The 26,586-nt window shown below is 49.0% G+C and overlaps 1 protein-coding gene across 1 annotated transcript in view; it reads left to right on the top strand.

Annotated features, from left to right (window-relative positions):
• The window catches only part of LOC134093211 (testis-expressed protein 2-like), a 44,617-nt gene that overhangs the window by 1,469 nt on the left and 16,562 nt on the right, over positions 1 to 26,586 (top strand). The window contains exons 3-8 of the mRNA XM_062546442.1: positions 14,795 to 16,412; positions 20,665 to 20,865; positions 21,325 to 21,691; positions 23,527 to 23,795; positions 24,518 to 24,661; positions 26,342 to 26,441. Coding sequence (XP_062402426.1) covers positions 14,820 to 16,412; positions 20,665 to 20,865; positions 21,325 to 21,691; positions 23,527 to 23,795; positions 24,518 to 24,661; positions 26,342 to 26,441 — 2,674 coding nt within the window. The 5' untranslated portion in view covers positions 14,795 to 14,819. The remainder of the gene's footprint in view (positions 1 to 14,794; positions 16,413 to 20,664; positions 20,866 to 21,324; positions 21,692 to 23,526; positions 23,796 to 24,517; positions 24,662 to 26,341; positions 26,442 to 26,586) is intronic.

The raw sequence follows: 26,586 nt of genomic DNA, 5'->3' as shown, positions 1-26,586 counted from the left end.
CAACAGGGGTGTCCTGTGTCTTTTCTGACTAGACCGAGGTTCCTCTAGTTCTTCCATTACAGTTTGCCAGTGTTTTTACAGTGCATCAAATCACACACTGAATATGTCGTGAATTTTGCTGTGTTGCTGTATTGGTGTGACACTGTTGACTCCATTGGTGTCCAATAGGACTTTTCAAGAAGAACTCATTAAACCTTCAGAGAGTTTGGCTACATTATGAGCTCCTCTCTCTCTAGAAGGAAGTCAACACACGTTATGCTTCACGTCCCCACAGACATCACAAGCTCAAAGCTCGTAAGGACCTGTCGATTACTTCCTCCTGTTGGAGGATGGATTGACAGTAAATTGTTGCTGTTTGTGGTGGACCTCCGTTAGAAAGTCATGTACTGTAACTGTGTGCCAGCGTATTACAATATTCTGCCACAGAGTGGTTGATTTGCAAGTCAAAATAATGCCAGCCATATTATAGCTTTCCTTAAACAAATCATTCTTCACACAAAGAGGATGCTTAATTTGTTATGGTGTGTATGTGTGGTACCTTGGGAACCCCTTCGAAGATAAATTACCAAAAAAAAAATGGGTAGCGGAAGTGTTGTTGTGTTTTCTTTTGGGGGTGTGGCTGTGCAGATTTTTGCATTCTCTTATGGATTAGGTCCAGGTGGCCCCCTGTGTGACATGTCGTCATAGCAACGGCCTTCTGGAACCAAAGGGGTTAATCATCCACTGGGCCTGTCAGGTGCTCACCTGGTAAGGGTGTGACCGGGGGAGAAAAATACCCTGTGATGTTGCTACACAGGGTATTCGTACTGTGTTTCGAAACAAAACAGTTAGCCTGCTAATCCAACTGTGAAATAAAGCACAGGGTGTTAACTGTTACAGATGTCACCTGGCTAAGTCGCAGTAGCTGAAGCTTCGCTCAGACAGCTTGTGTAGAATATTAGTGTGATAGCCTTTTCATCAGTGAATGGTTCCTCACTTCTTCTTCTCTCTTTGTGTCCAACAGCTCTTATCACTCCCTTTCGTCATTTCCCCTCCTTTTATTGATTTCAAACATGGCCTTTAAGCAGGGAATGTGTGCCAGGCTATCAGATGTCCACTTCCATTTCCATTCTGTGTCTGTTTGCCACCCCTCCCCCCTCTCTCTCTCTCTCTCTCTCTCTCTTTATCTCTCCCTTTCTCTCTCTCTCTCTCCCTTTCTCTCCCTTTCTCTCCCTCTCTCTCTGTCTTTATCTCTCTCTCTCCCTTTCTCTGTCTCTCTCTCTCTCTCTCTCTCTGTCTCTCTCTCTCTCTCTCTCTCTCTCTGTGCGGAGACCACTAACGTCTCTGAACCCAACTCTATTGGTGATACTGCACTCACGGTGGGAGGGAGGTGAAGGCTCCAGTCGAGGAAAAATATATTTTTCACTTAGGATGACAAAGCAAACAGTAATGGAGCCAATGTGAAACCAACACCCCAAGCTCTCTGTCTCCTTTTCTCCCTTTTGCTCTCCATTAAAGAGACAGAGAAATGCTGTTGTCCACGTTTTGGCGATAGAGACGTGACTGAAAGATGCCACAAGCTTCCTTATTTTTCTGCTTGCACAGTGTCACCCAGTCATAACCACACTCTGTCAAGCTAAGCAATCTTAGCTCGCTCCGTTTTTTGACACGTTTATGCAGAACTGACACGCACCTGTGCAGGCTTTCATGGTAATTCATCTAATTATAGTTCTCCGAGTGTCTGTGTCTTGGCGAACAGCTCCCTGGCGTGCGACAGGTGACGGAGTCTGTGGGATTGTGGGAGTTCAGAGGTCCGCTGCCGAATGCCACGGCGCAGCAGGTGTGATTGCCAGTGAGCAGTGGGAGATAAGGAGCGCTCCTATCACCCGGAGCTGCCCTGGGTGAGAGAGGTGTAACCCCCCTCTATGGCCACACACCTGCTCCCTAAGCACACACTCACACACACACACACACACACACACACACACACACTCACACACACTGTCTGTTTCAGTCAGGTTCAAAACTTATTTCAGAGATGGGTGTCAGAAGCTGTGGTTTCTGATGTTGCTGCGTGGCCTGCCGAGTCCTGTACAGGTGGTAGTCTCGACACGCAGGCTTGTTTTTGTTTTGTTTTCGGTGCGATGTTGCGTCACCGCCAGGTCACGGAGAGTGGCCCTTAGAGCTCGCTGGTTGGCAGTGGGTGTGGCTAGGCCATGTGGTCAAGCAGGAAGTGACTGGTCTTTTTGGGCACGTAGATGATGGTCGTGGCAGCAGCTTTCTCACCAGCCGTGTCCACTAAGAGCAGTGTCAACAACACCCGCAGCCATGTGAGTCTTATCTAATGGTAAAAATACCACAACATACTTTTCAGTGACATCCGAACGTTGCAGTATAACCATAACTCCTAGTCCTAGCCTACAAATATAGCAGTATTTCCGGGTTAATTCATTTATAAAGGACAGTTGTTCTTTGTTACATTTTGGTGCTTGTTGTTACATTTTGTGAGAAAACGGGACAACAAAAAATGTTTGGCGTTATGTTGGCCAGACTGGCTGTCACCAGCACTAATATGAAGATAGAAACTCGGAAGGTCCAGGACTGGGCCACTGACTCGGCCTTCTCTGTCCTGTCAGGTCATGGCATTTGCAATGCACATGCTGCATGCTCGACAGGCCTGAGCAGCTCATTGTTCAGTCGAATGACCATTATTGTGACTCAACCAGTTTCTGTTGAGACCAATTTGGAATGCGATCTCCATAGTGAATTGGAAGAAAATAACAGGGACAATGTTGCCACACCTGAGTGACCTGTTTTCAGAGATTCTGCTGAGAAAAGCAGCTGTAAATTCAGTTGCCTCAGGTTGTTGGGAATTAAATTGAGGGATTGTTCTTGGTCTATTGATCAGTTTCCTGAACTTGGTCTTCTTTCTCTAAACTGCTGATCAGGGAATAGCATTGTTTTGGTGGCTATGGAAAGTTTTCTTTTCATATTTCCCCCCTTTCATTTGTGCCATGTAGCATTCTGATTTGGGAGCTTGACCAGAATAATGTTTGTCTACATTCCCAATCCAAACATCCAACCCATGTCTCAGTAGCCACAAGCAAATTCCATGTCCCATAAATGTAATGTATGTGTTTGTTCTTCTCGGACTCTGTGCCACCACTCATCCCTGCCAGTGTCGTCAGCACCTGAGCGGTCTCTTCTGGAGAGCGAGTGCAGAATGTCGCACAGGGACGCGTCGGCTCGCCTCCTAAGTTTAGACCGCCTGTCCGGCCAAGTGGCCAGCAGAAGGACAGATCCTTGGGTGGGGGAGGTGTTGGAGGAGGTGGGTGGTGGTCGGAGAGGGAGGGGGGGGGGGGGGTGTAGCATCTCTCACAGCTTGCTGCCTGGCAGCCTCCACACTGGGACCACTAGATGAGAGACGCTATCTCGCTCTTGAAAGCCGCTCCCAAGTGCCAGAACCTTTCCTACGTCTCCGCCAGTCGCATGGCATTTCTCACTTCCCGCTTCCCTTACGGCGGCTCGTCTTTGAAGTTTCGTCACACAGGCTCTCGCTCTCGAGGTGGCACCGCGAGGTGTCTGGCATCTGTCGCCGACGCCGGCGGAGTCCCTCAAGCTGGGCGGCGGCTCGAGACAGAGACATCAAGACGGGAATTGAAATGTCAGGGTGTCACGCTGGACAGCTAATGGGCCTGTGTCGCTGTCTTGTTATTTTTTTGCGACGAGTCCGCATCATTTGTGTGTTTTTCAGACAGCTCCTCAGTCTCCCGGGAAACAAACAAAAGCGAGGCGAAAAACATCCACCAAAGACGGGACAAAAATACCTTGTTTTCTTAATGATGTCTGCACCTGCCAGACCGTTCCGTCTCTGATGGAGGAGGGGAAAAAAACAAAGCAAAAAAAAAAAAAAAAGCCAGAATGATAGAAAGCGTTGCAGCTACCGAATCGCCTCAGATTGTTTGCCTCTCGGTACACATCACATCAGCGTTAGCGTTAGCGTCCCTCAGGACTAGCCTTTCCGGTCCTGTGGCTGCAGTGCTCTAAGTAAGGCCTCAGTCCGCGTGGCACAGGTGCGCCAGGCACAGCTGCTCAAAGCCACGTTAGTCACCGCATGGCTGCTAAATGTGTCATCGCCATCGTTTCGGTCTCATTTCGGTGCCTGTTTTCAATTTTGTTTTTCATTCTGCGCGTCCATTTGAAGAACCGTCACCTCAGTCATGACTGAATTAGTCTTTTGACACGTGTTATGGTGGGAGGATTTGACTGACACTTGAAATATCTGCTTTCATTTCCTCGCTCACAGGTTTCTGTATCACGTACGAATATTGTCTTATACCATTTTGAAGAGGAAGATAATAGAAAATCTGGTTTCATGAGGAGAAATGGGGCAGTGCTGTTTCATTTTTAGGTTGCGAGTCTGTCAACGAGAGCATGTCACATCTACAGTCATTTGTGAATGTTAAAATGCCATTTAACACTTGTCTTTTTGTATGCTTTGTGATTATGGACACTGTGCAGAATGTTTCATCTCGTATCAAAATACGGCCGCTCACAGGCTTGGATGACTTAGCCCCAGTAACTGTAATCACACCCATGAGCTGTAACTGAGCGCGCTCTGAATTATTGACCAGAGGACCATTTTGGCAGACAAGAGCATCAGTAATCGTATCCCCAATAAAGCACACTGACCTGTGCGTGAACTCGGATCGTCAGCTGTATCAGTAGGGCAGCATTTTTACTGGGTGGATGGCACACGCACAGCAGGCAGGAAAGCCGCTGCCTACGCTACGTGATTTTGATACTATTGCTCCTTTGGTCTCTGGCGAGAAACTAGAGAGACATTTGTGCCAAACAAAGCACGTTGTCTGGACGTGATTGGAGCCTTGTCTCTCATTCAAAAGTAATGAGTTCCACTTACCATGCGGGATTGGTTACTGCACCTGTAAAGGGCCCTCATTAGTTAAGCTAACTGAGTAAATCATTGCTCAGAATCGGAGCCGAGTCTCCCTCAAAGCCCCTGAATGTTTAGCGGAGTGATCTGTGACTGCACAGATTGGGCAGCGAGTCCAGTCGTGTTGCCTTTTGCCTGGTTCACTTCTGGCCGTTAATGAGAGCGGACAGCTTGTTTATTTGGGCATATGCTCACAGTGGCCGTGACCGGGCAGCGGCATATCAGAGCGTACAGAACGCAGCCCTGGGGGACTGCGTCGTAGATTGATGGCTTCAGCCTGAGGCAACGTCTCTCTCTCTTTCTCCCTTCTGTGTCTCTTTCAGTTGCTCTTGAGGGAAAAGTGATGACTTTCTTTACTTCCCCATGCTTAGTCACAATGATCTCTTTCTCATTTGCAAACTGTAACTGTCTTACTCACACAAGGCTTTGCCTGGCCTACATATTTCCCCGTACTTCCTCTATTTTTTCAACATACTATATCATTGTTAAGAGTCCCTTCAGGCAAAAAAGAGGTGGTGTAGAACATAGGGCTGTGCAATTAATCAAATCAATCAATAAATCATCAATTATGACTTCCAAAAAAGCAACATGATATAGTGATTATTTGCCACAATCGAGCAGCCTTAGCTAAACATGTTGAAAGGAATGCCTTTTCAACCCGTGCTGGCAACAAACATCCTGAGCTGTGAGGGACCGAACGGGTTTTTCCTGCTCTCGGCCCGGGCCTGTGCTGTGCGAGAGTGCCTGTGCGTTGGGCGAGACCTGTCTGTCCGCTCGCCCGCCCGCCCTGCTCGTTGTTGAAAGGCAGCGGTCCTCGCCTCGCCTCGCCTTTTTATTTCCCCCTCAGCTCCCCGCTGCAACACGAGGCAGTTAGCTGGATGATTGCACGGCTGCAGCCCTGCGGGGACCACGGGAAGGACCGGCGCCAATTATGGCCGTCTGCGGCTTCCAGCGCTACTGACAGACTGACCCACGCTCGGCTCCGCTGCGGAGAGCTCACGCTAGATTGTCAGTGAAGACAGGAGGATACCTGTGGGGCTTTCTGACGTGCGCTACTGCCCAATTTCGATCCCAAAGTGAACTTGGGATTGTGAAGCCTTTGCTTGTGTCTGGAACGATGAAGGGGTGGGCAATGTTTCTTTCGGCTTCACTGATGGTTCAAGAATTAGGTTTACTCTACATAGACGACGTAGGTGTATCTTGATGTCCATCTTGAGACCTCTGCTTCAAATGACTGCACCTCCCTCCCTGTGTTAATTGGTCCCTCTTTCCATGTCTTGGTCTCGGAGGATGCTCCTGAGATGTTTTGACAGGTGTCATCCTTCGTGTGCATCACCTGGTTGTGTCTGTAGGGCATCTGTGAGCATGGTGATTAACCAGACATGCTGTTTGGTTGCTGGTCGTGTAGGTTTGACTATCCCCTCTGTTAGCCCCCCCCAGGCCTCCTCTGAACTCTCCTGTCTTGTTGCTTCCCTGAAACATGCCGCCGTCGGCCATCCTGGTAATAACCACAACACTGTGAAAGGGAGAGAACTGTTCCTGGAGACTGGAAGAGAGAGGGAGGTCGTTACTGGAACTTCCCTCGTTCCTTCAGCCGGTTCCCTCAGGAACCCCTTCGTGCCATGTTCAGCCGGTTCCCTTCAGGAACCCCTTCTTGCCATGTTCAGCCGGTTCCCTCAGGAACCCGTTCTTGCTATGTTCAGCAAGAAAGCCATTAGCTAAGTCTGTGCAAAGCCTGAGCATACAGGGCTGCCTGAACAGCCCAGCACCAGCCGCCCCACTCCCTCCTGACTAATCCCCCTCTTCTTATCCCCGCCTCTGTGTCAATGGCATTAGCACAAAGGCATTTCTACACCCGGCGGACCCACACACCGACTATTCCCCATAATTGGAAAGATTATTACTCCACATTTTACATTCGCCGGTGGTTGTTCGCGAGGCAGTCAAGCGGTTTAACGCGAATTTGCTGTATATTACATCATGTCGCTCACAAAGAGGCTGTGAGGGATTCGCAGAAGGCTAAAACACACGTTTTCTTTCTTCCCCCCTCTTTTCCCCTTTTCTTTTCTGTACCAGAGGTGCTGTTGTCTTAAATAGCCCAGTAAATTGCTTTTTCTCAAGACAGTGCTAGCGGCGACAGCCCAGTAGGATAGCAGCTAGCCATTTTCACAAAAAAAAAAAAAAAAACTCCACATGGATCCACTGGCCAGGCCTCTGCAGGGAATCAGCAGCTGCACCTCTTTGAGAGCAACATGGTGTGAGTGAGAGAAATCTGTTGGTAGTGTTTGATAAAGCTGCTCTTAAATGGAGGGATAGCATAGGATTAGCGCTAATCCGCGCTAGTGAAACCTGGGCCAGGTGCAGTGGGCTGAGATTATAGCCGTCTCTCTCGGGGCCAGTTAAGATACTGTAAAGCAGAGAGGCTAACTGGCTTACAGTACACTCGCTGCTGGGCACCTTGGGGATACTCTGATTATGTTCTCTGAGTTTTATTGGACAGAGTCGTGTGTCCTGATATACAGACCAACATGTTTCTGTTGTTCTTGTTGTTTATTTTAGAATTTATGTGGATCTGAAGGGGGAAGAGGATGAAAGCAGTTGGCTTGTTTCAGACACACACACACACGCACACACACACTTGTCTGCTGAAAAGCCGACTACTTTGGCAAGCTGGCAGCATAATTGCAGCTTTTGTTCTGTGCCATTTGAAATGATAGTGGCTGACATTTATGGAGGTCTTGGAGGATGGGGGGCATGAATGGATTGAGGCATGAGGGTCTGGTCCTCTCTCTCTCTCTCTCCCTCTCTCTCTCTCTCCTGCCCACTCCTCCTTCTGAAGCACAGCAACAACACCAACTACATCTGTTCTTTTTCACAATGCTCATACATAGCATAGAGCAGCTGGACTGATCTCAGCGCAGCATCTGAAGATGATAATTACACCCCCAACACTCAGCTCATTGAAGTCATTTATCAGGTGATGATGTGTGAAGCAGCAAGGTGTGTGTGTGTGTGTGTGTGTGTGTTTGTGTGGGTGGGTGGATAGACCTCTTAGCGGTATCTCCCATATGAGGACGGCTGCTATCAGGTGAACCGGAATAAACAGGCTTGCTGGCTATCCCTTGTGTGACAGCGAGTGGAGTATAAATGGCTAAGACTCCCCAGGGAGCTATCTAGTCTAAACTAGCCTTTACTGAAGTAACATATTAAGGCTTGCAGGCTCTATAAACAAACCTTCTGTGAGCTTTGTGTATTTGTCGTAATGATCTATTCTATGTTTAGTAGAGTACTCTCTCTGCTAATAAGATTTCACACAACGTGTAGTTTTATGTCTAAACACTCTCATACATTCCAATTACTCAAGGCTCATCTGAACAATTAACTGCATCACGTGACGGAGTGAGCGAGATTCCCATAATGGCCTGATTAAGCATGAATGCCTAGTTTGTTCTTTAGGACTTCTCTGGGGATATGTTTGGAGGAGATCTGTTTCCCAAACACCGGCGCAGCATCGTCACAACTGGGTCATTATCTTATCATGGGTCAGACTTGTTGGGGGGGAAACTCCACTTGTTGGCATGGCAACAGGATATCTGATTTAGAAATGGTGCTGCTCTTTATTTTTCTGCAGCACCGGGTCACGGTTAAGGTTTATGTAACGGTCTTACCTGTGTCCGACTCTGACCTCAGTGTAGTGTGTTTTTCAAGTTTACTGACGTCTACAGTCATGGTCTCGTGAAGATAAACGGTCATCAGGCTGCTTGAATGCATAGGAATCATATGCAACAGACGACAGACACATTAAGACTATAAATGGACCATTTTGCCATTTTCTGTGTCATTTGCTGCACTTCTACTGGTTGTTACCCTTACAATGCTTTTCCCCCCTCACAGTTTACTCTGTGCGGCAAACAAACAAGTTTGTTGTCTTGACATGCCGCCTTGACGACTGTGTTTGCGTCTGACAGCGAGCCCAGCCCTGAGTGCCGGCGTCTGGGCTGAGTGAGTTCGGCAGTGTGGGTGGTGCCGCCGCTCTCGCTCCATAAACGCCCGTGATATGATGTGACAGGCGCTCTGATGCTCTACATGCCTCCTCTCCTAATAAGATCATCACGCCACCGTAATTAGAGAGGCGCTGGCAGTAATGAGCGTCGGTTCTTTCCCTTGGTGTGTGTGTGAGTGTGTGTGTGTGTGTGTGTGTGTGTGCGCGCCTTTGAGGATTTTGTTTCAGTGCGGAGCTGTGTTTGTGCCCCCTTGTCTTCCAGTAGCAGTGTTCCCTAACTGCATTTGTTCATTGTCTCGTGTCTGGTTTTCAGCAGGGTTAAAAGAGATGGTGCACACAGACTTGTTATGACTGGAAGCTTGGCCACTGTGAGGCATTAGCGTTAGACGACCCATATCCATATTAGCCACCTGTGACTCGGCTCAGCTGTGCTGATATGGAACACTAAAGACCTTTTGAATCATGTCAGAAGGAGGACTCTGCACTTCAGCTGCTGAGGTGGTGGGAAAAGTTGACGTGGTGTATCAAATCTGGCTAGGAGGAGGATTCAGTGCTAAAGCAGTATGTGGGTGTGTCGCTATGGAGATCGTGTTGGACCGTGTAGAGGAAAAAAAACATGCCTGTCCTGCACACAAGGCCTCTTGAAGAGAATGTAAATATGTGTGTGTGTGTGTGTGTGTGTGTGTGTGTGTGTGAGTGAGAGAGAGACTGAGAATTAGTGCGCTGCTGTTGGCGTGGATACTCGTGGCGTATATGAATGCGACCGAATTAGGGCCATTTTGACGGGCTGTGGAATGCTGCCACAGAATGGTGTCATTGTGCTGGCCAAAACTCTCTGGACAGGACAAGGGGCATGAGGATGACGCAGCCCTGCGAGACCTGACACATGTGATGGTGGCCAGCCAGCCAGCCAGCGCCCAGAGCCGTCGGCCATCTGCGTCTCACCCATGCCCATGCAAATTCACGCATGCTAGAGCTGCGCAGTGAAATCGATTTTTAATCGAAATCGCTAACGCAATTAGCTAATTGCATAGGCCGCGATTAATCATGCAGCTCGTAACTCTGTCCCCCCGTGGTTGATCTTGTCACGTTAATGATTTTTATCTTCGTGCTGCTGTCCTCCTTGTGTGAGAGAGACGATGAAGCTCGTCCATCACCCCAAACAGGCCCAGTGTGTCCGTGCACATGAACTCCACAGCACAGCGTCCGAGGCCTGTTTATCTGCTCCGTAAACCGCCTGCATGTTTATCTGCTCTGTTTATGGAAATTTAAAACCCGCAATTTTGTCGCAATGTTGTTGATGGCACGAGATAAACAGCCAATCAAAGAATCAAAACACTCTCGTCCTCTCTCTGTCCACAAAGCAACATGTTGATTGGCTGGAGTAGTGTGGTTCGGCTTGAATGCTTTGTTTCCCGTTCACAGAGCTAAAGCTGTGTACAAACACCAGTTTTGTTTTGTTTAGTTTTTTTGAGCGCGCACACGTACAGAATGAGCAGCTAGTGGACCGTAAGGGGCAATTCGCTGAATCTGACGAAAAGTATATTGGATTAGAATGGCGGACTGCAGGGTGGAAACCCAATTTATTACTGCTAATTTGGTCATGTAGAATTCCAAGGGGAGCGCAACGTTGTCAGAAATTTGCAACAGAGAACTTTTTTTTTTCTTCTTTTCGTCTTTCTCCTCGAGTTGAGAGAACATCAGGTCCTCCCGGTGGGAGCTGGTTTCCCACCGAGGGAATGTGATGTTTTAGAGCCTCCGCCAGCGCCTCGGATCCCACCGGGAACGCTCTCGAGGAAACAATTCTGGAATGTTTTCCAAAAACATGGCAACCGATACAGCTTCACAATTGCGGTTGAAAGGAACGTGTAGGCCAGCCCGTATCAGCAATGTCTCAAGTGCATCAACTAACATAATCGTGGACATATTTGTGATGGCGCCAGAGACATGAAGGTCTGCATATTAAAATGCCGCCTTGGCTTGAATTGGCCAAAACGGTTTGCTTAAACTGGTGCATCCCAATCACCCCAACTGCTCTCACAAGTCGATCTGTGAGCAGGAAACTCAATGAACATTTAGCTTGCGTAATGCGTGTAAAATAATCAAGTCAGCCTTTCTTAGCAGCACCGGTTGTGGTTTAAGTATGCTTAGCAGTACTAAGCGGTCAGCCCTTCAGATGTGCACGCTTGAGTGGACACAGTGTGAGTGGGTAATAGCCAACACCGTCCATGGCTCTGCTGTCTTTATCGTCTTCACTTTACTGCTGGCAAAGCCAAATCATCGGCCACACACCGATGTCTGGCCTGAGCAATGAATTATAGATGGACAAGTGGGTTTTATGAGTGTGTTTTGACTGTGTGTGTGTGTGTGTGTGTGTGTGTGTGTGTGTGTGTGTGTGTGTGTGTGTGTGTGTGTGTGTGTGTGTGTGTGTGTGTGTGTGTGTGTGTGTGTGTGTGTGTGTGTGTGTGTGTGTGTGTGTGTGTGTGTGTGTGTGTGTGTGTGTGTGTGTGTAAAGGGCTCTGTTGCCTCGGGCCCTGGTCTTGTGAGCACCGTTGAGGCTGATCAGTGCACTGTCACGCTCCCTCATCACTCACTGTGGTCACTGTCTGATGACACACTGTCATAACGCAGCTGGCTTTCAAAACAACCGATTGTCTTCTTATTGGTGTGTGTTTATGTGTTTATGTGTCATGTATTCTAAAAAAGTGAGTGGGTGTAAAAGGCTAAATGTAAAAGGTTTTATGTCTTTGAGTCCTGTGCTGTTCACATGGCAAGACAAGCCCTGGGATTAATGTGCAATTCCATGGCAGTTCACCTGCGGTAAACCACTCCAGGGGCTGAATCTTAATTAGGCCTTCCCATTAAATCACCCTTTGAAGGTGCATAATGTCGCCGTGATATATTTTTTATTTTCCAAAAACCTTTGATGTCATAAAGTGACTGTGAGAGTCAATTATTGACAAGGACATTGTCTGATGTCTGCTCCGCCTTATGGAGTTTTAGATTGTGAAGCCAGTATGTCACGCTGCGGTGAGAATGATGTCTTATTATTTCACATTCAAGATGCAGTCTTGACACCCCGCCACCACAACACCAGTGACGTCTCTTTTATCACCTAACTAACGGCTCTCTCGCGGACCAATCATCTTGCGGCGCAAAATAACACCACGGCAAAAAAAAACAACTTTAGTCTCTTCTCAGTAAAGGGTCTTTTTTTTTGTCCTGACCCAAGTTTGTCCCTTGTGTCTTCTCAGTGAAAGGTTGCTTTTGTTCTGACCCTTGTTTCTTTTTGTTTATCAGCAAAATGTGGACAAAAATAAATCCCCTCATTCAGTTCACAGCAGCTTTTCTTTTTTTGTACTGATTTCCGTTTAATAATAAGTTTGTTAACTGGAAGAGGGCCGCTGGAGACGAGGCCGGTCTTCCCCAGAGCACAGTGACAGGATAAGGGGGGCGAGATTGCGAGATGATTTTGCTTGCTGTGATTGGGTAACAGGGAAGTCATACGGCCCATTCAGTCCATATTTAGTTGACTGTGCGGTCATTACATCACCAGTCGAAAGAAAAAAAAGGCAGACACGCTAAATCAATGCCATTAGTCATGATAACTCTGACCACGATCTTCTTATTATTTCTAGTGATACCGTGACATCTCTCCTACTTTACTCCTGCCCTACTTTTGAGGGCAAGAAGTATGCTGTGTTTGTGTTTTTGTGCTTATGGCGGTGCTTTGTCTTCTAGACCCCATGCTCCAAATGTCGTGATCCCCTCTTCGATCTGATGATGTGAAGCCCGTCTGTCTCTGTCTTGACCCAGAAGTCGATTATGACGGCTCTCGGCTCTCACAGATCTTGTCAACCCGATCCAGACATCGAGTCATTAAAAATCGGCGGCGAGAACATTAAGTGGGCCAGCACTCTGTTCTCCAGTTTTCTCATCGCCGTTCTCACTCACCTCATGCTGTATACACGGTTTGATCAGTAAGCAATCCAGCAGCATCTCTTTTTTTTGTTGCCCCCCCCCCACCTCCTCAATCGCATCAACTGACTTCAAAGCTCTTTTTTGTTCTTGTTTGAGCATGGCTTTATCTTCAAAAGGGAAAAGGAAGACTTTGGCAGTTGTTGCTTTTTTTATTGCCTAGAGGTTTGTTTGAGTGTGTGAATGCAAGATGGGGGGAAAAGATACTGTGCGTTTGCTATGGACAAGCCTACGTACCCACACACAACAGGCGCCAACAGTGCATTTTACAGCACCGTCTAACGTATTCACTCCTATGTAGAAGGATTAAATCAGCCCAACGTTCTACTATTGTCTGAAGCTTTGGCCTCGCAGGAACACATTTCTGTTGTCGTAGCACATGCCGAACAGAACGTGGTACAGTGTTCCGGAAGGGCTTCATTCCAAGGCTCCAGGCAGAGTTTTGGTCCGGCTCTCCAACCCAAACAAGCTAATCCCATTAAGCAGTAGCTGGAGCTGAAGATGCTAAACATTGCTTACATCTCTCGCTCCAGGCAGCCTCCACACACACACTCGTTCCGCCCAGCAGAGTCACAGGTTTTACCGTGCAGGAAGCCAGAGAAGACTCTCCCTCGTTCGATCTCTCACTTTCAAACTGAGGTGGATTTGGCGAAATGTAATGGTGTCGCTACCAGGTCACCAAAGCATCACCAAGGGGTGACAAATAGCACTAACAAGCAATGGGAGATATGAGGCCATGATACCTGGGCATTTCTGACTAGACAAAACGGTCTTTACTACACACGGTTTAATGTAACTCCATCAGTCTGCAGCCTGACCCTGTGTTAAAAGAGGGGTTTATTCAAGGATTGCCCCTTAATGACTTTTTGGAGTGAGTCCAGTCCACTGTAGAGAGGGTCTGAGGGGAGCAGAATAATCAAACTCTGAAGATTCCTGAGTGCCTGTGTGTTAACTTAGCATCAGCCAGTGAATTAATGTACCGCTTCAGCGTGCATTACCAAGCCAGCATCCGCATGGGTGTGTCTCGCACACACACACGCACACAGAGTTTGTGCTGCTCGTTTCCTGCCTTCCACCGCCTTCCTTTCTGTGGTCGGGGCTAAGAGCTGCCGAGACGGTCCTCACTAGCTTACAGATTCATGTTGATTTGGAGTTCCTTCCTTTAGTGTAATGTCACAAATAAAACTAGAAAAGCACTCCGAGAGCGCAGACCTCCGAGGCTCTGCCAAGCGAAAACATAACCGCCACCTGGATCCAGACGGTGATAAGGATCGCTCCCAAAATTTAATCATGTCTTCCTTGGGTCATTTCAGACCTTCCCTGAAAATTTGATCGAAATCCATCCATAACCTTTTGAGTTATCTTAGTCAGACAGACAAACAAACCCTAATAAAAGCATAACCTAAGGTAATAATAATAAAGAACTTCGAATGGGAGCTACTGTATCGGGTGTGCAAGTCATCTCTTATTCCTTCCTTCAGTGTTCACATGGCAAACAGTACTACTCGGTGCCTAATTGATTAAGACTGCTTTGTAATTGAAGAGTTCAGATGCAAAACCCTTTAAATGCTAGCTCTGTAAAAAAATGAAAACACAATCGTGAGTGGATGCTGTCCACACATAGTATGCGTTAATTCATTCATTATTGATTTTTAAAAAATCCACTTTAAATCTATAGGAGCTTGATAAAAAAAATGCTCATTTAACGTCCTACCACATATCTGTGCCAGTTGATTCTAATTAGCACAACTCTTCTTCTTTAAAAGGAAAGTCAGGCGTATTTCAAGGGTTTTGCATCTGATCTTTTTTCACTGATCATTCTATGCATGATCATCTTGACCTTAACTCTCTCTCTCTCTCCCCCTATGCTTGTGCTGCAGGCTCTGAGCCTCTGGGATCTGCGCGATGACCAGTAGGCAGGGCGGCCATGCCGAGAGACCGCCGTCCACCTCGCGCCTGCCCGCCGTGCCCAAGCTGCAGGTCCAGCAGCACCCGCTGTCCCGCGACAACATCACCATCCACTTCTCGGCGCTCGGCAAGGGCGAGGAAGAGGAGGAAGAGGAGCTGTACGGCACGGCGGGGAGAGCGGACGACGGCGGGGGCAGAACCGCGGACGCCCAGGACGTCGGCGAGGAGCTGGGGGACGGAGACGGCGTGACCTCCACGACCGGTCCCGCCGCGACTCCCATGTTCTCCTCCTCCTCCACGGTCAGCCTCCCCTCCGCGTCCGGCCCCCAAGACCAGGGTCCGGCGCGGCCCCTCGCGTCCAGCTCGTCCTTCACGTCGTCGGTCAAGGGACCGTCGGTGACCACCCCCCCGTCTCCGGCCTCCCCCGCGGCCAAGAGCTTGTCTCCCTCCCGGTCCATCACCCTGCCCTCCGCCGACAAGCCCTTCATGCAGCTCATCAAGTCCCTGTCCTCCGACCTGGAGCCTCGTGACGGCGCCCCCCTCGGCCCCGCCCTGCGCCACCGCCAGCTGATGAAGAGCCTGGTCAAGTCCCTGTCCAGCGACACCGCCTCCTCCTCTTCCTCTTCCTCCTCCTCCTCCTCTTCGCAGGACGCTACAGCGTCCTTCCGCCTGCCGGACTCGCGTCTCAACCTGCAGCTCTTCAAGCAGTTCACCCAGCCCCGCGGGACGTCGTCCTCCACATCGACTTCGACATCGACGTCGGCGGGGGCGACGGGCGACTCGAAGACGGCGCCGTCGTCGCCGCTCACCTCGCCGGACAGCCGCTTCTCGCTGGCGGAGGTGGAGGCGCGCATCGAGGACACCAAGCGGCGCTGGTCGGAGGCCATGTACGAGCCCCTGCAGCGGCTCAGCAAGATCATGGGCGACGAGAGCGGCGGCGTCGGCGGCCTCTACCGGCCCAAAGGACTGTCCAGCAGCGCCTCGGAGCTGTCCAGCCTGGCCGCCCTCAACGGCCACCCGGAGAGCAACAACAACAACTACAGCATCAAGGAGGAGGAGGCCGGCGACGGAGACGGAGACGAGGACGACTCGGACGGCGAGGGGACGGAGAGGGCGGTGTCGGCCGCCGAGTCGCCGCTGGCCTTCGAGAAGTGCTCCATGTCGGCGCTGGCCCGGCAGGAGGACGAGGAGTTCTGCGAGCTCTACAGCGAGGACTTCGACTTCTGCACGGACAACGAGAACGAGGCGGAGGGGGGCGAGCGCGCCAACGGCGCCGTCGCCGTCGCCAGGAGGCCGACGATCGCCGACGCCTACAGCGACGACGAGCAGGAGGCGGACGAGCCGGCCCCCAGCATCCCCCTCAAGACCCTGTTTGCGCTGACCGTCCTCACCTACGGCTACTTCGTGGTGCCCCTGCCCGACTACGTGGGCACCATGGTGGTCGGCATGGTCCTGGGGTTCATGGTGGCCATCGGCGCCGTCTGGCTGGCCGGACCGAAGCGATCCGGTGGACCGTCTGGACGCAGGAGGAGCGGGAAGGAGAGGTGGAGATGGGCGCAGCTGGACATCAAAGAGCCAGGGATGTTTAAGGTGGGCACTTGTCATTAGTACGCTCTTAAGAACTCTCTTGGGGTGCTGTGTAGAACCATGCAGGCTTTAAAGAACCCTTTGGAGTTCCTTTGCTGAACTCTTCAAAATGGTTTAAAAGAACCATTTAGGGGTGCCGTATATTATGAAGCATGCAACAGAACCAGTTTTGGTTCTATAAAGTAGCTTTGAGTGTGCCTTCTGTTTCTCATCTATGACATTTCAGATTGCTGTGAAAGGGTTTACGTTTTGAAAAAGAAGATTCAAAATAATTGCATCATGACTCAAGTGCAGAATAGGCCGATTCAGATTTAGACCATTTCTGTGGGAGGTGTCAAAAATGTGGCATTTCTCAAGTCTTATTTGAAGGTCCAGTCCGGGTATGAATCACCGCTTATCGTTTCAGGGAAATGGCTGTTTGACAAATATCAGTTGGTGTGATTCATCCATCCCCCCCTGAGCATTGTGGCAGTTCATCCCTTTTAGTTGTCCATTTGTGGGGTGTTTTTTTCTTCCCCGCGCGACTCCGGCATGCTGATGGATGCCACGGATCTTGTTGTGACACGCTATTTAAAACGCACTCGCTCTCTCATGATGAGAAAGGCTTCAATTTAGAGGAGAAATGGGCCTATTAGGGCATCAAATAAGATTCTTCATGGCTGGCCGTCTCTCTCTCTCTCTCTTTGAAGTGGCGAGCCAGCGAGGAAGACAAGAGACAGAGAGAGGTCATTTTCTCCATCTCCTTTGTGGCCATGTGAAACCAAGGACGGGAGGGAGGGAGGGGGTGGGGAGTGGGGAGGGGAAGAGTGGTAAGCCCATTGAAGTCGCTCTGGCCCCCTGAAACAGGCCGGACGTGGCTGCCAGTTTTGGGGGAGCGTGTTGTTCAAAAGCCTGTGCCCACTGCTGAGGATGGCACAGGGGACTGGCATGGCCTGCTTTGTTGCGGGACTGTAATCAAGCCTCCCATGTGAGCCCCCCCCCCCCCCCCACCCCCTTACCCCCCTTACCCCGGGCGCTTGGCTGGATGGGCAGGTCGTGCCCGCATTCTTGTTCCTCTTTCCCGGTGATGTCATCACTTGGCAGCAGGGCAGTGGGCGAGGGAGAGAGTGACCAGGGGGAGGGGGGACAGTGTCCAGGGAGTTTGTTTTGTTTTGTGTTTCTGCCAGCCCCTCGCTCACTCACAATCGCTTGAAAGTCAAGCGAGCACGCGTGCATGCAAAAGCAAAGGATGTGATTCTCTGATGAAAGTTTCTTATGGACCAAAAAGCTGGAGTCTGATCCATTTTGGAAATTTCCTGCGAGCACGGATCAGATTTCCTCGGATCTTGTTGGCGTCCAAGTCCAGAGAGCCTGGCAGAGAGTCACGGATGCCCGTCCGTGCCAGTGCCCGTCTCTGGCTCCTCTGACGACGCTCGCCCTCTCCTCTGAGAGCCTCCCTGTGATGGGAGGTGGCTGAGTCGCATCCCCGCTGAGTCAACCCACGCTCTTCCCGTCATTATGTAGCCCTTTAAATAATCACTCAGATATTAGGCCTCGCCTATTAGGGTTTTGCAAGGGTTATGTTTGGGGTTCACGAGGGGAGATCCTGAAAAGAGTGTTTTCCGTTTGATTTGGACACTGTCTGTCGTATTTCAGAAATCCAAATCTGCTGGTAGGCTATCTCTTGGCTGGTCCTACTGTACATTCCTGAAGGATAGCGATTATGTGTCTACTTCGAGTGTCTCCCAGTGATCTCTTAGCAATACATTTGTTGTGTACCATTTTGCAACACAGCAAATTCCATTGTTGGAGTGATTTCACCACAGATTGCTATTTTGAGGGAGATGTTATAATGTTGTATAATGTGCTCAAAGCAAAAGAGGAAAGGGAAGAAATTAGAAACAAAATGAATAAATAACTGGGGCCGATTTGTCACAGTTCTTGAGCTTCATATTTGTGTTCCGTGCCCAAGACTGTGTGAGAGCGCTGGCGGAGGGCAAAGTCCTCTGTGGCAGTAGAACTGGCTGAGGGGCTTAAGGGTTTAGAAGTGCCCCAGAAAACGCCGCTGTTCAGGGCAACAAGACAGGCCCCTGTGTGCCGGAGGCAGTGTGACTAAGTCTTACGACAATGCCATGGCCCCAGCGCAAACACTGGCCATTGTTGGGACGTGACGGCGAAATAAACAAGCCCCTGACAGCTCCATACCCTGAAATTTATGGCTGTTTAAAATCGTATGAGCGTGCATATCGCATATTGCATATTGTCACGATGCTGAAGAAGGTTCAGCATTAAGAGTCCATAGCTGTAGCTTCCACTAGCCTGTGTGCACTATTGGATGTAATAGAATAGTGTGTCATATTTTGTCTGTCTGTGCAGCGTATACTGTCCATGATTTTAGCTATTGTTCAGATGAATAAATATTTGCTATATGGCATACAGTAATATATATTATTATACATCAACATGTACGGCTAGGGTGCCTGATGGCTAATACAACAACATGTATGGCTAGGGTGCCTGATGGCTAATACAACAACATGTATGGCTAGGGTGCCTGATGGCTAATACAACAACATGTATGGCTAGGGTGCCTGATGGCTAATACAACAACATGTATGGCTAGGGTGCCTGAGAGGAACTGTGTGAGCCAGTAGCAATTGCTTTCTATCAAGATCTCTAGAGAGGATGGATTTGATGAGGCTGAAGTGCCCTCTGCACTGATGCCTTCACTTGAAGAGCCATGAAGAGCTGCTGCTCCTTGGAAAGGGGCTTCTGGGACGTGTAGTGTTTTCACAGTTCACATCAGTCATTGAGATGCTGGCAGCTCAGTAAAGACACACCTCTTAATGGAGTTCTCTTGCTGTGTCAGTGCACTCCCCCACGCAGTCTGACGGAAGGCCTTCTGACTTTTCTTGGCTCATAGTCAACTTTTGCCCAGAATACTTATTTGCAATGCATCTACTGGGTCTGGCTTTTGAAATGTGTTGATGTTGTTGTTGTTGTTGTTGCTGTTGTGAAATAATAGCTTTATAGCAGCTGATTTTTTTTTCCGTTTTGTCACATTAGATCTATGATGAAGGATGTCCTTGTTAGATAACATTGTTATGAATCATAGTCTTTACATTTGAGCTATTCAGACTATGCATTTGTCCCATGCCTTAAACCAGTTTGGTCCGGGGCTTGTTGTCCCTGTCGAGAGGCATGTGTTTACTTTTGAGTTGATGTAACCGGTCAGAGGAATTTCCCCATTGTTGCACTAAGTAGATCATAGGTCTTTGGCAAGGAAGCACCCTCTCAGAGGCTTTCTTCCTCACACAGCTAATTCAGTACATTCAGTTCCCGCCAGTCAGCTACATCAGATGCATCAGCGTCAAGCCCTGATTCACATATAGGCCGTTTCAAGAGAGCTCCATTATCAGTGTCCGAGTTGTTCCCAGAAGGTTTCCGTTTTAACATTCCCATATGTTATCTTAATGCGGAGGAAATAGTTTGGGAACAAAATAGAACGTTCAAGCATTGTTTTTGTTTTCTTGTTGAAAGCGTCTATATAAGCATATATATAATCATGATATATATGATATATTATGTCATCCTATACATGTATAGAGAAAGGGTCTCCTTTATGTGTGTTAAATGCAAATGTGAATTCCCCAATTCAATTTAGAAAGACAGGATCTTATAAAACACAACAAACACCTACATATTGAAAATGACTAATAACATCAACAACAAACATTATAGCAATGGCAATGATGCTAAAAATAATATATTGCATGTTGGAAAATAGGCCGTAGATTATTAAGGCTCAGTATTGCATTTATTGTTCATTGTAGCTGTGGGACAGAAACTCAATATCCAGTGTTGTGTACTCGTAAAACACGGGCATGGCCCAGCTCATTAAATGTTAAAGCAGTGGTTGCAAACTCCATTACTTTCCTGTGAATGTGTGTGCAGGTTGTTATGGAAACCCCTTGTTAAATCAGGGAAGGGAAAGGCAGGTTGGAGCATTCGCAGGTTCTGCACCCCGACAGCAACCGGTGATCTCATTAGGTGGTCCAGTCCCCGTTATTTGGGGGCTCTTAAAACAACTTTAATATGCGTCATGTAATCAACTTTAGATGAACAATCTTTCTTTATTTTATTAGTTATCAGTTTATCAGTTATTGAACATTCTGATAAATTGATTCATATAAATGAATAAATGTGTGTTAGAGATTTGATGTCTTTGTTGAATGACCCTGAGAAGTGAGTGACCTCTGTTGACCTCCTCCTGCAGGGCTGGATGAACGAGATCCAGAGCTACGACCCGGAGACGTACCACGCCACGCTGACCCACTCGGTGTTCGTGCGGCTGGAGGGCTCCACGCTGCGCCTCTCCCGGCCCAACCGCAACATCGCCCGCCGCGTCACCCTCAACGAGTCCAAGCCCGACGTCACCTACGTCAGCCAGAAGATCTACGACCTCACCGACAGCAAGGTACTGTAGCTGGCCAGGCGTCTCAGATTAGTGGGTTTTCACAAGAGCATCCATGCTCCATGCTGGTCATAATGCATAATCTTGAATTTCCCCTTGGGGATCAATAAAGTATCTATCTATCTATCTATCTATCTATCTATCTATCTATCTATCTATCTAATGGTGGTACTTGGAGAACCAATTGTTCTCTAAGGTGGTACTCATTGTGAAAAGTTTGAGAACCACTGATCTAGACTCTAGATGAACCCACTCTAGATTCTAGACGTGCTCTTGTGAATATGTGTGTGTGAATCATAACAAATAATTCCTGGTATTCTGTCTGGTCGAGTGAAGTTCGAGTTCTCTACATTGCTGTTAGCACGTTGGGAGGCAGTAAAATATGATTTCAGACACTTTTGATGTGACCTTCAGACACTTTTGATGTGACCTTCAGACACTTTTTGCCACTTCTGCCACCAGATCCACCTGGTGCCCCTGAACCTGGCGAGGAAGCGGGTGTGGAACAAGAAGTACCCCATCTGCATCGAGCTGGGCAAGCAGGACGACTTCATGTCCAAGGCCGAGGGCGAGCCGGACGAGGAGCGCTCCAACCTCCCGACGGACAGGTCGGAGGTCGCCGCGGGAGCCGAGGAGGTCAAGAGGCCCGGAGGTCAGGAGACGGCTCGGCTGCCGGCGGCGGCGGCGTCCAAGAACAACGTGCCCACGCTGTACCTGTTCGGGAGGACGGGGCGCGAGAAGGAGGAGTGGTTCCAGAAGCTTCTGCAGGCGTCCAGGCTGAAGGCGGAGATGGCCAAGAAGGCGGTCAGCATGACCCTGAGTAGGAGCGGTAGGTTGACCTCTGCACTGCACTACGCCTCATTACACACACACAGTACAGTAATCCCAGAACAATCCTCACCGCTCTGCACTGCTATGACAAAGTATGTGCTGTGAGTGTATTGCATAATCGAATGAGTTTAAGAGTTTGTCAAAACACAAGCTGAACATGATGATCTTCATGTAATGTGTCACAGAATGAGTTTGATCAGGTGACAGTGTGTGTGTGTCCAGAGGAGCTAATCTCAAGATTACATAACCCTCCTCTGTAGCCTAGTCCCTGATATGCAACAACATGCAGTCTCTATGGCACTGTAGATTGTGAAACTCTTTATCATTTAGGCCACTGATATGCTATAAGGTACATATGTGTACACTGATATGCTATACCTATAGATTCTAGATTGTGAAACCCTTCCCAGTTTGGTCAATGTTATCAAATAGCCCAAGCAAGTGTGTCAATGAACCCAAGCACTCTGTTCTTGTTTTGTTAAGTCGGTTCTAGAGATGTTCTGCTCAACAGAGACGTTCCGTGATTGAGCGTTTTGACACAGAACTGGAGCGTAAGAAGCGAGCGTGATGGTAGCGGTGCGTCTTCGTCTCCCGAGTCGTCCGCGTCTCATCTCAGACACGACACGCTGAGGGGGTGATGAGCGCGTCGACAATTCAGACGCCGGCGCTCGTCCCAAAAATAGATCTTAAAACAAGCTGTAAGGGAAGAAGAAAAGAGAATCCTCCCCTTGTTCAAGTTCACTTTTTCTCTCTCTCTCCCTCTCTCTGCCCCCTCTCTCTCCCTCTCTCTCCCTCTCTCTCTCTCCACCCCCCCCTCTCTCCCTCTCTCTCTCTCTCCCTCTCTCTCCCTCTCTCTCTCTCCACCCCCCCCCTCTCTCTCTCTCTCTCTCTCTCCCCTCTCTCTCTCTCTCTCTCTCTCTCTCTCTCCCTCTCCCTCTCCCCCCCCCCCTCTCTCTCTCTCTCTCTCCTTCTCTCTCTCTGAGAGCCGATCTGTCTCGGATGGGTGTTTCAGCCTGGCACCGTTTCCTTTGTTTGTGGATTTAAGACGCCTGCAAGCAAACACTGCGTCCTCCTCATACTGCATATCATTTGTCCCAACTCCCCAGCTGAAATAGCGCACTGTTTCGAGTTCTCTCTCTCTCCGGGAAAGAGCGCCGTAACGGCTCAGGAAAAGCAGAGCCGCGATGGCGTCGCAGTGCTGTCATATGACCTGGGCTCCTGTGTGGCCTTATGCTCCGGGGGTTAGCTGTGATGTTGAACTCCTGTGGAGATGGCCGATTGAATGCAGTCTGCGTCGTCTTATTTCCCCGTCGCGCCGGTGTTAGTAAACAAACATCCACCCTCCGTAACCGTCCGTGTGAGTTAGGGACAGGGGACCCAAGTGCATTGCTTAGGTCTGAAACAAGAGCTAGGGGGCCCAACGGTAGTTATTTCAGTTAACACGCAGGCAGCATCAGCCTCTCAGACAAGGCTCAAACACGACCTGTATTTCACACTGTGCCGTGCACATGCACGCATGCAGTCACACATATGTACAAACTATACTGCTAACTACTGTCTATCCCCTTTCAACAGTCCATTGACACTCTCACACATGGACTTATAAACACACACACACACACACACGTTACACACTTACACATTTACACACATTTTTATATGCTATACTGTATATAGTATATACTCCATTGAGCTCTCCATCTTTATGATCTGACACTCAAATACACACTCTCTCTCTTTCACTCACAAATATACAATACATATGATTTATATTCCTTCTCTTCTCTCCCTCCCTCCCTCCCTTATCCCTCATCCCCCCGTCTCCTCATCCAGCGGCCAACCTGACCTCCCACAGTCGCAGCAGCAGCCGCAGCAGCCTGGACGAGCTGCTGGCCGCCGTGCAGCCGCGGCAGAAGGACTCCTCTGGCCCGTCTCCGTCCCCGGCGCCGGCCCGGCCGCGGCCCCAGCTGGACTACGCCGTGTACATGTCGCGCTGCATGCCCCCGCAGGACCCGCCGCCCCCGCAGCAGCAGCAGGTGGGCAGCCCCGTGTTCGGCAGCCCCCAGCAGAGCCCACACGGCAGCCCCGGCGCCAGCAAGAAGGTACAGTACGGGGGTATAGGGGGCGCCAGCAGTAATCTGTGATCATCTTAAGCGTGATCAAATGGATCAACACTGGGGAAATTCATTGGATGTTGTAGTCCATGATTGTGTGTGTGTTCTGTTTATTTGGATTCAACAATAACAAGCTTTTGGCAGTTCTGCCGTCATTCACTTGTAACCCTTTGGACTCTAAATTGGGTGTCTAAAGTCATTTGCCCCATTGCTTGTAAGCCTGTTGCGAGTTCTCTTTCTCCGGGAAAGAGCGCTGTAACGGCTCAGGAAAAGCAGGGCGACGATGGTGTTGCAGTCTTGTCATACTGTATGACCTGGGCTCCTGTGTGGCCTATACTCCGGAGGTTAGATCTTGTGGAGATGGCCGATTCAACAATACCAAGCTTTTGGCAGTTCTGCTGTCATTCACTTGTAACCCTTTGGACTCTAAATTGGGTGTCTAAAGTCATTTGCCCCATTGCTGTGGTCAGTGTGCATCTAACTCAGTGTCCATCCTGTGCTCCCCTAATGCATGTGTTTGATTCAACAATAGCTTTTGGTGACTCCATGTCCATACTGTGTTCCCCTAATGTACATGTTTGATTCAACAATACCAAGCGTTTGGTGACTCAATGTCCATCCTGTGCCCCCCTAATGTACTGTACATGTTTGATTCAACAATACCAAGCGTTTGGTGACTCAGTGTCCATCCTGTGCCCCCTAACGTGTAGCTGCCAGGCGGCCCGCTGAGGGAGGACGAGTCGGTGGCCTGGGTGAACGCGCTGGTGGGCCGCGTGGCCTGGGACTTCCTGGGGGAGAAGTACTGGGTGGACTGGGTCTCCAAGAAGATCCAGATGAAGCTGAGCAAGATCAGGGTGAGTCTCTCACACACACACACACACACACACACACACACACACACACACACACACACACACACACCTAGCTGTCCTCACCAGTTTCTCTCCTGACTGAGCGCATTCCAGCCCAGTGGAGATTGCATTCTCATGAGCTGTGTTTGGGTTGGGTGATTGTGTTGCATTCTTTACAAGTAAATCCTTGATTGATTGCGTCTTGGCACCATGTTGTGATGTTTCATATTTAGTTCATGCTGGATCAAGACATTTCAGGACCATCGTAGGCCCAAGCAAATTCATTGAAATATGTCTGTCATATACGGATACCAGAGTTCCTGAACAATTTCATAGGCCTGAATAAGACAGTGAAACGATGGTATTTTACTTCAGAAGTAAGAACCTCAAGACATTTGGGGCCTTTTCATATCTGTGTGGGTGGATCTGAAGACACAAAGCTGCCGTCACTTTGGCCAAATGATAGAATGAGATGAATCAGCTCTTGCTGTAGATCAGATCTGTGACCTTCATTAGGCATTGACCTGTGACACTACTGCTACATTAAAGATGAGCCATGCAGGTAGCCAATTACCTCAAGTCTCTGCATGTGGAGTGTGTATAAGTGCATTCAGAACTCTTGATCAAATACAAAGCAGTGTGTTGTCACTTTTCACACACAACAGCTGTGCTGAATGCACAGGCTAAGGGTACAAGCTTAAAAATAAGTATCAATAGATATTAATTTCTATCGATGCTGAAACATGTTCCAGTGCAAAACATCATGCCACGCAAATGAGCGAGTGCCTCTCATTAGTACAGCACCTGACGGGGTGGATATCCGTCCACGTGGGGTGCGTTTCAGACACCCCGCCAGTAGCCACGCAGCAAGCGCCCGCCACCCCTGCTGGGAGACGCCGACCCTCTCTAAATGTCACCAGTGCTGTCTGTGTAGCCTCTGAGCCTGTTGTGTACTGTAGTCCCTCAAGCCCCAAGGGCTGTATTACAGTACATGTGTCTCTATGGGCTCTATGGTCAGTGCTGGTACTAGCTATGGGTCTCTATGAGAAGGCTGTGTGTGCTGTTTCATCCTACTGTCCTGCTGTACTACTGAGGACATGGTCTCTTGGTGTTTTGAGCCCCCAACGTTGTTTTCAAGGCAGCGCTGCCTAGAAGGTGCTAGGGTTAGGCATGGGTTAAGGTTAGGCTTAGGGTCAGGGTTAGGGTTAGGGTTAGGGTTAGGGTTAGCTGTAATGCTGCCACCCACCACCTCAGTTGCTTTGGAGTTTTCACTCTCTGATGTGTCTATGTAGGTGTCTTAATGATTATACTGATATACGTCATATGCTATACTGTATGTGCTGCTGTGTGGATGACATATATGTGACATGGGTGGACATTGGAAAATGTGTGGAAATGATGATCTCAATAAAGACTAGTTTATGGTCAGGTTACTACAGCAGTGCAATAATGAGATTGAAATGCAACATGAATAATACTTTTTTGAAGAAGAAGAAGAAGAAAGGAGAAGTCGTCCTTATCTCAACACGAGCTGCTCAGTTTGTGGCATTTCACCTTAGCTAACTTGTCTGTGGTGGAAGTAGTTGTTTCGATCTGTGTCTGTGTGTGTCTGTCTGTGTGTGTGTGTGTCTGCTGCATGTGTCCTGCGGCGTGACGTCGATTGACCGCTGTTTGTGTGTCCAGTTGCCGTACTTCATGAACGAGCTGACGCTGACTGAGCTGGACATGGGCTTCTCCACTCCCAGAATCCTCCAGGCCTCCAAGCCCTCGGTCGACCACCAAGGTATGTGTTTTTTGTTTTTTCAAAAGCCAATCCAAACAGAACGTTGTTACACTCCCACACAACCCTTTGGCCTTTGGGTGCCTCTCAACATCTCTCCTCGATCCTCGACCCTTGGTCCTCCAGGCTCGTTCCCACTGATTTAGAA

Source organism: Sardina pilchardus, chromosome 1 (assembly GCF_963854185.1).
Source record: "Sardina pilchardus chromosome 1, fSarPil1.1, whole genome shotgun sequence".
Lineage (NCBI taxonomy): Eukaryota > Metazoa > Chordata > Actinopteri > Clupeiformes > Clupeidae > Sardina > Sardina pilchardus.
The sequence above is the reverse complement of the archived record's forward strand: the minus strand, read 5'-3'. Positions and strand labels throughout refer to the sequence as shown.